At 43.7% G+C, this 10995-nt stretch overlaps 1 protein-coding gene across 5 annotated transcripts in view; it reads left to right on the top strand.

The window, feature by feature from the left end:
* Positions 1-7012, top strand: part of LOC116320248 (zinc finger protein Aiolos-like) — an 85890-nt gene extending 78878 nt beyond the window's left edge. For all 5 annotated transcript variants that reach the window (XM_039613327.1, XM_039613328.1, XM_039613326.1 and 2 more), the window contains 5 exons: positions 387-806; positions 2496-2663; positions 3047-3163; positions 3995-4105; positions 5220-7012. In XM_039613327.1, the coding sequence (XP_039469261.1) occupies positions 387-806; positions 2496-2663; positions 3047-3163; positions 3995-4105; positions 5220-5854 (1451 nt within the window). In that variant the 3' untranslated portion in view covers positions 5855-7012. The remainder of the gene's footprint in view (positions 1-386; positions 807-2495; positions 2664-3046; positions 3164-3994; positions 4106-5219) is intronic.
* Positions 7013-10995: the final 3983 nt, after the last annotated feature.

The following is a 10995-nucleotide window of genomic DNA, read 5'->3' as shown; positions in this document are numbered from 1 at the left end:
CGGTCTGAAATGACTCTTTAAAGCAGATGAGGAATTAGTGTTGTCTGTCTGAGGCGCCTCCTCACTCACTCTCTCTCTCTCTCTCCTGCCCTGGTTCTAGCCGCTGTGTAGAGGAAATGCCTTTGCCTTATCTCAAGCACACATCTTCTGAATCTCTCTGTGACACTATGCATCGGCCCAAATTAGGCTACCCACACTTTGGAGATGTGCTAGTACTAATATCTTGCTATCGACCTTAAATACAAATGTAGAAGTAAAGACGTGACTGTGTTCCACATTCTGCTCACAGCTTATCTAGCTCCTTTTTTGGAAAATGCTCTACACATTCCTGTGAAATGACTCTCCAAATGCATATTTTGGTTGTCCCCTCCTTCCACTTTGCTCAGGTGTGATAAAGACCGAGGCTGAGGAGACGGAAGATAACGAGCAGCTTCTCAAGGCTGAAAAAGACCAAGAGATTGTCCCTAAAGAGGAAGCAGAGGGAGGCAGTGAGGACGGGATGGAGGAAGGTTTTGATGAGGAGAGGACAGAGGAAGAGAATGATGAGGAGAGGGACATGGAAGGGGACGAAGAGGGAGATGGCCTGAGTGAGCCGCAGGACCTGTCGCTGGTGGACTACTCGCGTTACGACAGCACGGCCCTCCCCGACACCAGCGCAGCGGCGTCTGCCGCCAACGCGGAAGGCGCTTACGCACCTGGAGCCGGGCCGCCTCGCATCCAGCCAACAGGCAAGCTCAGCTGTGACATCTGCGGCTTGTCCTGCATCAGCATTAACGTACTGCTGGTGCACAAGCGCAGCCACACGGGTAAGCAGAGGGACGCTGACCTCAAAGATCGCAGTTGTGCAATCGCTGCGCTGTTGATGGCCCTGAGGTCTCCTTTTATTGACTCTGTCAAAGCGATTAAGAACACACAATCGTGTGCTAACTGACAGATTGTGAAATAGCCTCTATTGTTGTTCATATAGTCCCCACATGCACTAACTGTGTGATTTGATCGCAGTAGCAGATAGGTCAGCGCATCAGACTGCTGCTGCAGTTATCGTTCTGCCCTAAAATCCTGAAATAAATGACAGATTTCTAAAGGTCTGAAGTGATGACCTAACCAGTGTGCTGAGAGCCGAGTTATAGCATGGAAAATAATATTCATCCCACTCATGGGATTACTCATGAAACACATTTTCTGTCATCTTATCCATAGAACTGAAATATCGAGTTATCGACGGCGCACAAAAAATATCAAAAACGTGAAAGAAGGTCACAAACTCTCTTGTTGCTACATTTTAAATGTCCTCAAAATGAGTCACGAAGATTATTTTTGTCCCGTCTTCCATCAGTCTGACTAACAAAGCAGAGTTTAGCTCTAAGTCATCGCTGACAATTATTATAATTCTGTGCTGTGGGATTATGTGATTTTAGGCTTTTGAAACTCTCAAATCTTAGTCAGAAAAATATTCTAGTAAAAAAACATTTGTGTTGGGGTTACGGTTATGATAGGGTAGATAGGGTACTTAAACATGAAAGCAAGCTATACTTATTTATATGGCACTTTTTACCCACAGATAAAAGAAGATAGATTAAAAACACGCACAATTGCCCCAATGAAACCGAGTCTAGAGCAGTACACGGATTCAAAGGCAGAAATGACTTTAGCTGGGGGAAGCATGTTACTTAAGTGCTCAAGTGACTTTAGCTGACTTTTAAAAGAGATGACAGAATCGGAAAACCTCAGAGGTGAAGCAGAGCGTTCCACAGGTCGCCTGCTATGGCCTCGAAAAGCTCAATCACCTCATGTCCTTGGGCGGGGGCGTGGAACAAACTGTAATTTCAGGTTACTGTTAGACCTCAGTGGGCGAGCTGAGGAGAGAAATTGAGGAAAATCCACTACACGTGAGGAAATCTGATGGTTAAGAAGTGAAGACACTGAGGCGACCATACTCCCTGTAATAACCATGATCCACCGTCTGATGCAGTTACTCGCTTACTTGAAAGGCTCGTGTGTGTCTGTGACATTTAATCGCAACTTTTGTTGTAAAACATACAAACATTAGAGCTGCATTTCACCGAGTAGAGCCGAGCAGTGCTAGTCTTCATTTGGCACCTGTGAGGCTTTGTTTCTGACATGGGAAGTCATACACAATCTGCTTGGCAATTGTGCGGTCTGAGTTCTCCGTGAGAACAGTCTTTTCTAGGTTTGGACGTTACTTTCTTCCCCTTTTAAAGATGGTGAATGATTCTGTGTTTTTCTGCAATTCATCGTAGGAACAAGAAAACAACTAAAGTCACCCAAAAAAAAAAAAAAATAGAAGCCAACAAATATCTGAGCTATTGCAAAATTTCCACCCAACAAGAACATAAGAATACCACAGCATTTTGGTTTTTTTTGCTTACAGGAGCCTCACAGCAGGTGGTCGAAATCAGAATAAGTTGTGTGATTAAAGAAGCCGGTGTCGTGTGAGAACGTGCAGGATTGTTTCAAACGCTGTGTTTTTTCAGGCGAGAGGCCATTCCACTGCACTCAGTGTGGGGCCTCCTTCACCCAGAAGGGAAACCTGCTTCGCCACATCAAACTGCACTCCGGGGAGAAGCCTTTCAAATGCCCGATGTGCAGCTACGCCTGCCGGCGACGTGACGCTCTGAGCGGGCACCTGCGCACCCACTCTGGTACCAGGCAGCCACACACACACACACACACGCACACACTCATTCACTCACACTGATAAGCTCTGATACTGTATGCACCTGCGTACAGTACCATGTTGGTTGGTTTCTCACTCCTTTTGAATCTGAGGTCTGCTGAGGCTGCATGGCTTTTCCAGTAACACCTTGCCATGCATTCTCATATGGTTACACACATCACATATGATTATCTTACTCATTCACCTCTGGAAACTTACTCATTCACTTTCAGTTCACGTGTTTCTCCTGCACGGCCTCCAATATGCACACCATCATCAGTTTTGTACGAAACCGCGTGCTTAACGAAGTAATACTTGCTTCATGCCGTTGATGTGTTTGAGTGTTTAACTGAAACCTCTGCCTCGCAGTAGAGAAGCCCTTCAAGTGCAACCATTGCAGTCGCAGCTACAAGCAGCGCAGCTCGCTGGAGGAGCACCGAGAGAGGTGCCATGTGTACATTCAGAGCAAAGGTCCCGCCGACAGAGGTGAGCAGCGGCGCGCACACACTGTCTCACCACCACGCTTGTAAGAAGACTCCAACATGTCTCCGAGGGACACTCGGTTCACACATGCACATATAGGTGTTAATGTTACGAAGAGCGTGTGCATTTCTGCAGCTCGTGCAGAAATGCACACACTCGTGCAGGTGCACACTTAACAGATCCTGTTTTTATAGCCCCATTAAAAATAACAAGCTTATGGCTACTACCCCGCACTTACAGCTAAACGGGTTATGGCTGCTGTGGCGTACAGGCTCAGCGTGCAGAAGACCGCTTCTCATCTCTCTACCATCAAAGGGGAAGCTAAATAATGTAGGGCAAATGCTTCAGCCCAGCCACCCGACACAAGCAGGAACACAAATGCACACCACCTTACCTCCCCCTTCCCTCCAAATAAAAAAACAGAAAAGCCTTTATGTACTAGAGGACAACAGCATAGTTGCAACACACAGACAATGCTCTGTTTCTGTGGTCACCAAATGTCGTAACTTTATGCCTGATAGTGCCGTAGTGGTGAGGAAGTACATCCTCATCCTGTGGTCTCCTCTCCTGTGCTGGTGAAGTAAAAAAGCAACCAGGAAGTGAGGTCAAAGGAGCGTCTGCTCTCAAATTAATATCTCGTTCCTCCCGGTGTAACTGCGATTCGAGCAAGCAGCTGCTGTGTTTTTCGAGTTTCTTCCTTTTTTTTTTTAAAACTCTGTGACTTCAAAGGCTGATGGACAGCTGTGCACTCATGACACTGCCTGATCAAAAAGAGAGTCTTCATTTCCTTATCTCTCTCTCTTTCTCTCTCTGTGCTCTTCTGCTGCCAAGCAGAGGACAGCCACACATCCAGGACTCAGATGGGTACTGAGCGTGCGCTGCTGCTCGACAGGCTCGCCAGCAACGTAGCCAAGCGGAAGAGTTCAATGCCACAGAAGTTTACAGGTAAGGGTATAAGCACCTCAGGCCGATGGAAGCGCTCAGATTTCTCTTTAAAAATGTGCTTTTATATCTTTAAGGAATATTTACTGGCTCCAGCTTTTATACGTATCATTTGTCATTTTGCTTTTTGCTGCGCTTTTATGCTGCACAATACAGAATTTGAAGTTGTCTGTCTGAGCTACTTGTCTGTCTGTCTGTCTGTCTGTCTGTCTGTCTTTGCTGGCCTTCATCTCTCGCCAAAGAGGGTTTGAGGGCAGACCACCTGCCTCATACCTGCACACGCCACAGAGTGGTCCCCACTGCCCCAAATTCTCTGCAGGAATTGTGTCATCGGTGGGTATTGGTAATCATGCACGGTTAATAAAATAGAGTGTCATGCACATGAAACCTCTGGGTTCGATTACTAACTGCTTGTGTTTTGATTTGATCTGAGATAATTTGAGCTGATAATTATCAGAAGTATCAGTTTCGGTAAATGGCTGACTTGCCACAGTGATTTCCCAAACTTTATGGGCGTACATATACACATACATGCACACACGCACAACGATTTTCAATAGCTTGCTCTCACCTTTCTGGTTAAGACTAACACTGAGTTGTAGTTTCGCAATCGAGATTCGAGCTGCTCGCAAAAAGCATGAGTGTTTTGGCAATTAAAAAAAAAAACCCTCCTACATCTCCATCAGGTTTACAAATGAAGTGAGATCTTTCAATATGACAACCACAGGAGGAAAAAGAGAAGTAACCACAGAGAGCAAACAAGGCGCGAGGCGAGAAACGTGAGCAGGTGTCTCTCTGTCATTACACCAGCTGCACTACAGAGGCCTTCATCTGCGTCGTATGCTTCCTCCCTGTCCCTAACTGCTGCCTCGGGATGCTGCCAGGCTTTAAAGCTGCTTTTGTCCCGTCGACCTGGCGCCTTCCAGGTTTTCGCTTTTTCTCGCCCTCGGGGGGCACATTTTGTGCTCGACTCCACGGCGGAGCGAGAAACCCAGTAAGGGTCTAAATCTTTTCCATCTGTTTTAACTGCTGCTTGCTTCCTGTGTTGTTTCTCTGCCCGTGCTGCTGGATGAAGTTTGCAAAGTCTCCTAGTGCTGAGCTCTTTCTTGTCGTCTAGGCGACAACGGCGTGTGCCTGGACCTGAGCTTTAACAGGGATCTGGTCCACCGAACTGATGTCAAGGATCCTCCGTCGGGCTCCCCGGGGCCAGACGGGCATCACCAGCAACAACCGATCCACCCAGGCCCCGATGGTGACCAACCGCCTTCCCACAGGCCCTACCCCATCCCGTTAGCCCGCGGCGACATCAACCCCATGGGCCTCACCAACGGCCACAAGATGGCCATGCCGCTCCTGGGAATCCCTCACGCCTCCCAGCCTCCCCTTGGCATGGACTCTTACCACAACGACAACGCCCAGATATCCCAGCCTGTCATGTACAGCTTAGGCCACCTGCTTGGGGGGCTGAATTCCCAAAACGGCATGCCTCACCCGCACACCCAGCCCATCCCCCTGTCGCCTCTGGAGGCTTTGCGAGTGATGCGAGCTGACGGGGAGCCCGTGCCCGGGGCCGTGTACCCCTGTGGCCACTGCAGGGTGATCTTCCTGGACTACGTCATGTTCACCATCCACATGGGGTGCCACGGCTTCCGCGATCCGCTCGAGTGTAACGTGTGTGGCCACCGCAGTCGGGACCGTTACGAGTTTTCTTCCCACATAGCCCGTGGCGAGCACCGCCTAGAGTTGAAGTAGATTTCAGGCACAACACCAGCTCTGCATGAGAAAAACAGAGCAGATTAACTCATATAAGTAGTGTCAGAAATGAATTCATAAAGTAGCTATCACTCTCTGCCTTGTGTGTGTGTGTGTGTGTGTGTGTGTGTGTGTGTGTGTGTGTGTGTGTGTGTGTGTGTGTGTGTGTGTGTGTGTGTGTATGCGTTTGAGTGTGTGTGTCTCTGTGGGTGTGTGTGTGTTAGAGAGGGAGACGTTATACGAGTGTAACGGGTTTCAGGGTGTTTTTAGTCATACTGTAGTCATCTGAAAAGATGGCCTGTAAAATGTTAATGCAGGAGCACTTCTACCTCCTTTTTCATGCATATATTTGTACTTAATGGTCCCTGCTGTAGCCGCTGTTTATATCCTAATCCTCAGTTCCATATGTTGATTCAAATGTTCAAAAAATATGAGCACTTATTACATTTATTGTGTAAATGCTTTTGTTTTTTATCAGTGTAAAGATGTAAGTAATAAAAGACAGCTCTTCCTTCGTCACACACAAGCTGCACCACGCCGAAAGACTTTTAGCTTCTCTGACAAACACTTGGCAATTCAAGAGTGCAGAAAAAAAATCCTATTATCTAGAAGGTCACATGTCTCTTTTTTTTCTCAGCTGTGGTTTTCTGAGTGTAGTTCACGGCTTCAAAGGACACATCACTCTGCTTCTCACTCCAGATATTGTACTCATTTAGCGCTCCCCACAAGTTGCTTCACAGTTTTTCACAAGACTTTTAGTCACACAAAACACACAGTGTTCAATTACATTTCTCACTTCTGTTTGATTTATACAGCACCGGTTCCCTTCCCTTCACACTGTGCAGAAAAGGCCGTACAGTGACATAGAGGTTCCATCATTACATTTAACCCTTGGAAGTACAAAACTGCACTACATCTATGGAGGACAGAGATAAAGGAGATAGAAAAAGGAGATAGAAAAATTCAGTATAAAGTCAAGCTGAAGGCCTCAAAATGTGTGTGGCAGCAGATGAAATCTTCTAGGTTCCATTAAATCAGGAGGAAAAAAGAGGCTGATCACTTTTTTTCCATGCAGTACGTGTTGACATATTCTGAAAATGATGAAATGTATGGATGGCTGAAGCTGCCAAAGTTAAAATAAATAAATATGTAAGTAAATGGCTCCAGTAATGTGGTGAACGTGTCGAAAATAAATGTAAGCCTTTCTTATTTTGGGGACTGCACAACATAACCCAATATTTCTATTTTAATTTGCATCTGAATGTTTTTTTAATATCATTTCTAAAAGTATTTCTGTATATTTTCTTTCGCTTTCCTGTTCATGTCCTCATTTATTTCTATATTTTCTTGGATGCCAGAGCTACACCAGAATTGGCTGTCTGCAGTTAGGAACAGCCAGAGAACTGATGGTCTGAGTGAATCCAGCTAAAAGTCCTTGTGTTGTTTAGGATCATTTGGGAAGTAAACCCTTTACTCATTTCACTAAATGTATTTAAGAGATTTTGGTGCACTGATGCAGAACCAGCCATGGTCAAAACATAGCGTAAAGAAGCAAACATGACATCAGGACTTTTAAGCAAACACAGATGTTCACTTAAAAAAAAACACTTACAAATGCATCAAGGCCGCCCTTTTGCTCTTCTCCTCTAACTGAAGTTTTCACACCGTTTGTAATTATTTTGTTAATTATCTTTAATTTTGGCAGTTTTGGTAGTTTTGGCGAGATGGCGGTGTTTGTAACGGGATCAACACAGGATTTAATCTGACTCCATCTTGAGAAAATGTATACGAGTCACGTGTCTCTTCACCTACGTGTCCATCTATGTGGCGAATGTGTCATACGTGGTCTTCTGTGCGTGTAGCTGCTATGTGAAAGTGGTTTTGTTGGACAGAGGGTGAAGGGGATTTCAAGCAAAGTGAACAATAGTTCAATTTCAAATTTCTTTGACCAGAAAAGAATGAGAGAATATGCAAATTTAAAAAAAATCCCGCTTCCCACTTATATCTCACTTCACCCACAGTAAGGAGAGAAATCAATTATGTGTGCCAGTAAAGCTCCCTGATATGGGATCTCAAAGGTGTAACAAATGTATGTGAAATTTGTGGGAATTTCTTTGTGACAAACTTCAGGAGCCTCCTCTGACAGCTAAATCTGTCTTTCCTGTTTGTATTGGGGAAGTTTTGGTGAGCACACAAAATGAGTTCTGACTAGCTAACTTAATATATGAGTGCAGGAGGGGCTGTGTGTGTGTGTGTGTGTGTGTCTGTGTGCGCGCGCGCGAATGTGGATGCACTTCGCCCCCACATGTTACTGCAGGAACTCGGCTACGCCTTGCTGCCTTCAGATCAGCAGAGGGTGTTAGCTTCATCCAGCTGCCACCTCGCTATCTGTCCTCTCCATCAGCGCCAGTTCCCTTTTCTCTCTTTGGGTTTGAAGAGAAATGACACTTGTGAGACAAACTGTCATCACAGCTTTGTGTCCATATGTCAGTATAAAAAGCCCAGTCATCCATTTCAAAAGTACAACTGCGCTGGTTCTCTTTTTCCTATTATAAGACACTGAGTTAACAAGCATTTGTCTTCTGAGTTATTTGATGGTGTTGAGTAAGATTGTGGCTGAAAGACATGTCAGATTATGGCAATGTAGGAAGATATGAGTGTTTTCTGAAAAATCATATCTGAGCTAAAATGAAACGTGGGAAAATGGGAATAGGGCTTATATCGAGATAGCTTCTACCCAGATGTGTGTGTGTGTGTGTGTGTGTGTGTGTGTGTGTGTGTGTGTGTGTGTGTGTGTGTGTGTGAGAGAGAGAGAGAGAGAGAGAGAGAGTGTGAGGTCCCCTTTTCACCTTAAAGACAGAATTACTCAACCAGACGAGATAGGAGTCATAAAGCATCCATGACGCAAGACCAGTCAAAATGAGATGTTTTTGGTGACATCTGCTGACTGAATTACAGGAGTTAGTGTAAGTGGAAAGACAGCCAGTAAAGTTTGAGTCACGAAACCTCGCACTTCAGATGGACAAACTGGATTCAAATTTTAATTTCATATGTTTAGTACTTTTCAGTTTTGCTCCCATAGATCGGGGGCGTCATGCGTCTCGTTTTAGCTCATGGACCACAAAACAGTCCAATTTGATCTCAACTGGGTTAGACCGCAAAAACTATTACATAACAACCTATATGGAAAAAACCCACCCGTCTCAGTTTATTCTTTCTTTGAATAAAGTCTCCTGAGTCATCCATTCACAACAGCATTATAAACACACACACACACACACACATCTTTAAAAAATGTGATTTCAGCTACTCTTCAGTTTTTCCACAAATGGTGAGACTGCTGCCATTTTCAATTCACAGATATCGATGCATCTCTAAGGGAAACCCGGAAAACATGTAGAGATTTCTTAAATAGAAAATAAAATTAGGGAAGCAAGGCTGAGATGGATATATTGGATGAATGATGTTGAAGTAGAAGCTGTCAGGCAGGAGGAAAAGAAGACCTCAGAGAAGATGGATGTAGGACATGTGAAGCATTGGTATGACAGAAGAGAATGCTGGGAATAGATGATCCAATATGGTGACCTCTAATGAGCTCAGCCGAAGGAAAAAGTGTTTCATGTCTTTGTCATTCAAACTATTTTTTTTTCCAGGGTGTCACACTCATAGCCACAAACAGCCCAGTTAGAGTTTGTAAAACTAAGTGTCAAATACACCTCCTCTTCTTCTTTCAGCTCTTATACTATATATCAGTATATATATATATATTTATATATATATATCATCCTTAGCATGTCTTAAAATTAGATAAATATCACCTCTGATGAAGAACAACACATGACATTTCCGTGGAAATTAAGAGGAAGAATAGCACCCAGGTGCTTGTATGAACACCTGTGTTAAAGCAGATGTTTTGGATCATTCAGCTGTGTGTTAATTCAGTGTCAAAGAGGACAGACATCAGCAATGATCCATCAGTCTGGGAGGAGTTCTAAGATCATCTCCAAATAAATTGGAGTCTATAGTTCTAGAGTGAGGAACATTATTCACTGATGACACCTGCCAGTCTTCCCAGTCTACATAATTCAATTTATAACTAAAAGTCAGACAGCTGTGTGTAATAACACAGTGTAATAATATGCTGTGCTGCTGTTCATCTCAGGGGGGTTTTTATGTGTTGATATGTAAAACCTTGGAAATGAGGGTGTGTTTTCTTTTTCACATCGCTGATGGTTCACACTGGTGGTTTGAAGGTGAGGTTTGTGCAAACATTAATCCTGTTTGTATGCTGCGTGTTTTAACTGTTTATAATTTAGTTGATGCACTACAGTGATAATGAACAAAGAAATGGAAAAATATTTTAAAGAAGCTGTTTGAAGTCAGAGAGAGAAAGTATGAAAAGCAGGGTCGGTACCAATATCGGAAAAAAGATGCTTATCTGTCAAAGTGTTAAACTTGTGTAATAGTTGTGATGAGCTACAAACTGAGATGTGATTAGCACTGTTTATGAAACATTTGGGTTTGTGTTTCTCTCTTTTTAATTTTTTTTTTTTATGTAATCAGATTTATTTTGTAATGAAATTGTCGTTACTGTCATTATCTATTATTGTTATTATTTATTTATGTATTTATTTTGGAACTCATTTTTGGTCCAAAAAAAAAGCACGAGCAAAAATTAAACATTGTCATTACATTATGAATTTCAAATGGTACATTTATTTACTGAGCTCCTTTTTGTATTATACTTGGCTTTTTACTTTGTTTTCTATTTTGTTATATGTAGGTTTGCGCTTATTGAGCTCCTTTTTTTTTCTTTTGTTTTTTTAAAAGAAAGTTTCTATATTATTCTACTTAATTGAGCTCCTTTCTTTTGCGTGTTTTTTCCATTATGACCAATTTTTGTCTTTAATATTTTATGATATTGTGTTGATCTGTTTTGGCCGCTGTCACGCGGGAATCTCGCATCTTTTGTTATCTTATTATTAATGTTTTATTATTTATTTCAGGTCCGGACGCCGGATGGTGAAATAGCTTGTAATTCCTGCTGTTAGCCACCCCCAAGATGTCCTGCAGATGGCGCTGTTGAGACGCGGTTGATGCCGGTGCAGACAGCGGTTTGGGCCGACGTGATGCGCGGTTCG

Source organism: Oreochromis aureus, linkage group 6 (assembly GCF_013358895.1).
Source record: "Oreochromis aureus strain Israel breed Guangdong linkage group 6, ZZ_aureus, whole genome shotgun sequence".
Taxonomy (NCBI): Eukaryota; Metazoa; Chordata; class Actinopteri; order Cichliformes; family Cichlidae; genus Oreochromis; species Oreochromis aureus.
Note: the sequence above shows the minus strand (reverse complement) of the source record. Positions and strands in the feature narration are given on the sequence as shown.